This window comes from Solanum dulcamara, chromosome 2 (genome assembly GCF_947179165.1).
Source record: "Solanum dulcamara chromosome 2, daSolDulc1.2, whole genome shotgun sequence".
NCBI classification, from domain to species: domain Eukaryota; kingdom Viridiplantae; phylum Streptophyta; class Magnoliopsida; order Solanales; family Solanaceae; genus Solanum; species Solanum dulcamara.
The window spans coordinates 76,296,492-76,299,957 of record NC_077238.1 but is presented as its reverse complement, the minus strand read 5'-3'; the positions used below and the strand labels follow the sequence as shown (position 1 = coordinate 76,299,957).

General features: G+C 29.7%; 1 protein-coding gene across 1 annotated transcript; it reads right to left on the bottom strand.

Moving 5' to 3' along the window:
• Positions 1-2,540, bottom strand: LOC129873190 (ribonuclease 3-like protein 3). Its single transcript, XM_055948239.1, has 4 exons — positions 2,300-2,540; positions 1,982-2,163; positions 401-544; positions 1-303 (listed from the first exon to the last, which is right to left on the bottom strand). Exons 1-4 carry the CDS (start codon positions 2,538-2,540, stop codon positions 1-3), a joined length of 870 nt encoding a protein of 289 aa, XP_055804214.1.
• Between the last annotated feature and the right edge of the window lie 926 nt (positions 2,541-3,466).

The window sequence follows — 3,466 nt, the reverse complement described above, 5'->3', positions numbered from 1 at the left end:
TCAGCTTTGCGTTTCATCACAAAGTTGATCATCAACAATAGTGGTTTTCACACTCAAATTCTGGATAACTTGGTAATACGCATTGTGTGCAGCCCTATTTTTTGCAGTTATTTTTTTTCCACATGATTTTCCTTTCCCTACAAATTTCCCATCGACGAAAACTTCAACCTCTCCTGTTTTCTCCCATTGATCAACAAATTTTGTCTTCAGTCCGTTCTTCTGACATAACTCATAAAGTTTTGTAACTGGATTAGCCTCTAATTTTTCTGGAGTAATTAGAGGTTGCAACAAATTTTTTACCACCTATCATGAAAACATACATAGTTTTATTTCATTATTGGAAATCTCCAAGAATAAATAAATAAATATATACTATATAAGTTTTAAAATTAAACCATACCTGCCTAGTTGTATCCATGCAGTTGGAGTCAAGAGTGATGGCACCAATCAAAGATTCAACTATATCTGCAAGAACCTTTGGAGGATCAATGAGACCTAATGAATGCAATGGATATTCCAAAATAGCTTCTCTGAATTCTTCTACCTGTGAAAAAACAACAAGTTCATATACTATGTTTTATGTATTATTGATTCGTTTTTATGTATTATCGATTTGGTTTATTAGTTTTTGGTTTTTAAGACACTAAATCAATAAGATATTTTTTATCAGTTTACGGTTTAGTGATTTTTGATCGTTAACAATTCGATTTTCGGCTTACCCAATAAGAAAATAGTCATAAAATAAATATATGACCTCTCACTTCTCTAAACAATTTGGCGCGATGCAGTGAAACAAGCAAATCAACTGTAAATGCTTTGATATAGTGAAACAAGAAAGATAATGAAAAATTGCATCAATAAAAACAGATGTAGTACGAAGGCTACATCAATTACATGCATCCAAAACATAATATGAAATTTTTGACGGTAATCAAATTACAGATGTTTACAAATTTGCAAAAGCTACAATTACAAATCAATCTTTAGGTTTTGAGAAAAGAGTAAAGACTAAAGCGGTGTGAAGTAGTAATGTAATATGGGTAGACTGTGTAAAATAGTGATATAGACATATAATGGGTTACCGGTTTACCAAATAATCCAATACTAAAAATCGAAACCGAATTGTTAACCCGATAATATTTTTGGGAAACTTACGCGGTATCAAACCTTACTACTATATTACGCGTTATGAGTATAGTTTAAAATAATTACGACTCATAACAAACATATATACGCGGTATGACAAATCTCGCTGCCAGATATACAATATATATGTATATCAGTTACCATTATATAATTTTTCTGACAGATATACATATACAATTCGCTTCTCTCCTCCGTCTCTCGATCTCTTTCGCCACTCTCTTCCGCTCTCTCAATCTCGCTAGTCAGATATACAAATGCATATGTATACTAGTTACATATATATAATTGTTTGACAAATATACATATACAATTCGACAGATATACATATACAATTTATCTCTCGTTCGCCTTTCTCCTCTCTCTCTCAATCTCGCTCGCCTCTCTCCTTCTCTCTCTCAATCTCTCTTGCCAGATATACAAATACATATGTATATCATTATTTATGTATTTTGGTATACAAATAATTAGTGGTTATATCATTTGTATAATTCGCTACATCTTTTGTATAATTTGCGACAACATTTGTATAATGGCAAAATTTATGTTTGCCATTAGAAATAATTAGGGAAACTATACCCATATGGAGTAATTATGCTTAAAAGGTTTGTCATATTTGAAAATTTCCCAATATTTTTTTATAAAACCATTAAAAATCTGCTAACCCAAAAATCCACTAGCAATAACCTAATAATATTTTTTTCGGTTATGTTTATCTGTCATTTGCACACCCCTATAAAAAGTAAATTCATATATATGTTTTTTTTTTTTCAAATTTAGTTATATAAAAATAAATAAAGAAGGTAGAAATGAATTGAGTCAATTGTAATATACTTACTTGTCCTTTAAGTAAAGGCTTCTTGTGACGTAAATAATTATGTAAATTATATTTGATGGCGACTCTAGCAAGTTTCTCATTATCTACATTTGCTGCTCTCAACTTTGTTAGCTTCCCAGGAGACAAATCAGGGTAATCAATAAATTGCTCCTTTGTTATTAACATATTCAGAATAGAATCACCTGCATAATACATGTTTGAGTGAGCACAAAGTTTAAAGCGTGTGATCTAAAATATGTTAAGAGAAAAAAACAATGAGATAGGTTGGACCAAAGACTTAATAGACGATTAACTTGCTCTAGATCCTCTTCTACTTACCTAACAACTCCAATCTTTCATATGATTTACAATTTTCTTGGAAGGAAGAGTGAGTAAAAGCTTCACGTAACAAGTTTGGATTCTTGAATTTGTATCGAGTTATTTTCTCTAATTCCTCCACTAATCTCCTTCCTTGCTCATCATCATCATCATCATGTGTTAATTGATTTATAATATATTCTTCAGTGAAATGAAGGTTTTGTGATGATGGAATATTAAGAGAGACTTTTTTTACTTCCATGGCTATATATTAGAACAAGTAATAAGAAAATTGAATGAAGGTCTCTTAATTTATAGAGTGAATTTATATAGAATAATGACGATGGGAATTAGTAGGTTTATATAGAATAATGATGATGGAAATTACTAGAAATGAGATGGATTTATTTTTTTTGCAATTTAATCACTAAGTGAAATCATGATATTAAGGTTTTTCCCATTAATAGAGATGAGAACACATGGATTTTATTTCTTTTATAAGCATGGTAAAACTTGTACCATTATCCTATTCATGCATGTATCTTGTATCCGAATTCAACAAATGTTATTGTCCTAGTAAATTTGTAAATTGATGATATGCTTATTAATTCTGTGTATGATTAATTTCTTTCCATCAAAAAATTTTCCCATTTCATAAATTCTTAATTTATATTTTATTTCTTTTGTAAGAATGCTAAAACTTGTACCATTATTCATTTCATGCATGTATCTCATATCCGAATTCAATAATTGTTATTGTCCTAGTAAATTTGTAATTTGATCATATGCTTATTAATTCTAAGTATGATTTCTTTCCAAAAATTTACTTTATTTATGCATGACTAATTATATTAAAGGAAATAATATATTATTCTTTATATTTTGTTTATTGAAATTCCTAATATTATCTCATCGCAAGTTTTAGGTATTCAATCGTAATTAAAATTTATCCAATAAAAAAATTACTTTTGAAAGGTACAAATTTATCTCATTTTTGTATATTTTGTGTGTCTCTTGCCAACCACACTTCTGTCACGACCTTAAACTGCCGTGAGTAGCACACCTATACTAACCCTTGGAATGGGGGAACCGTTTACTAACCCCAACCTAATCCAACAACACCATTTTAAGAAACAGGTCGCACAATTAACGAGTAAAAATAGTTTAAAATAATTAAAGGACTGAGTT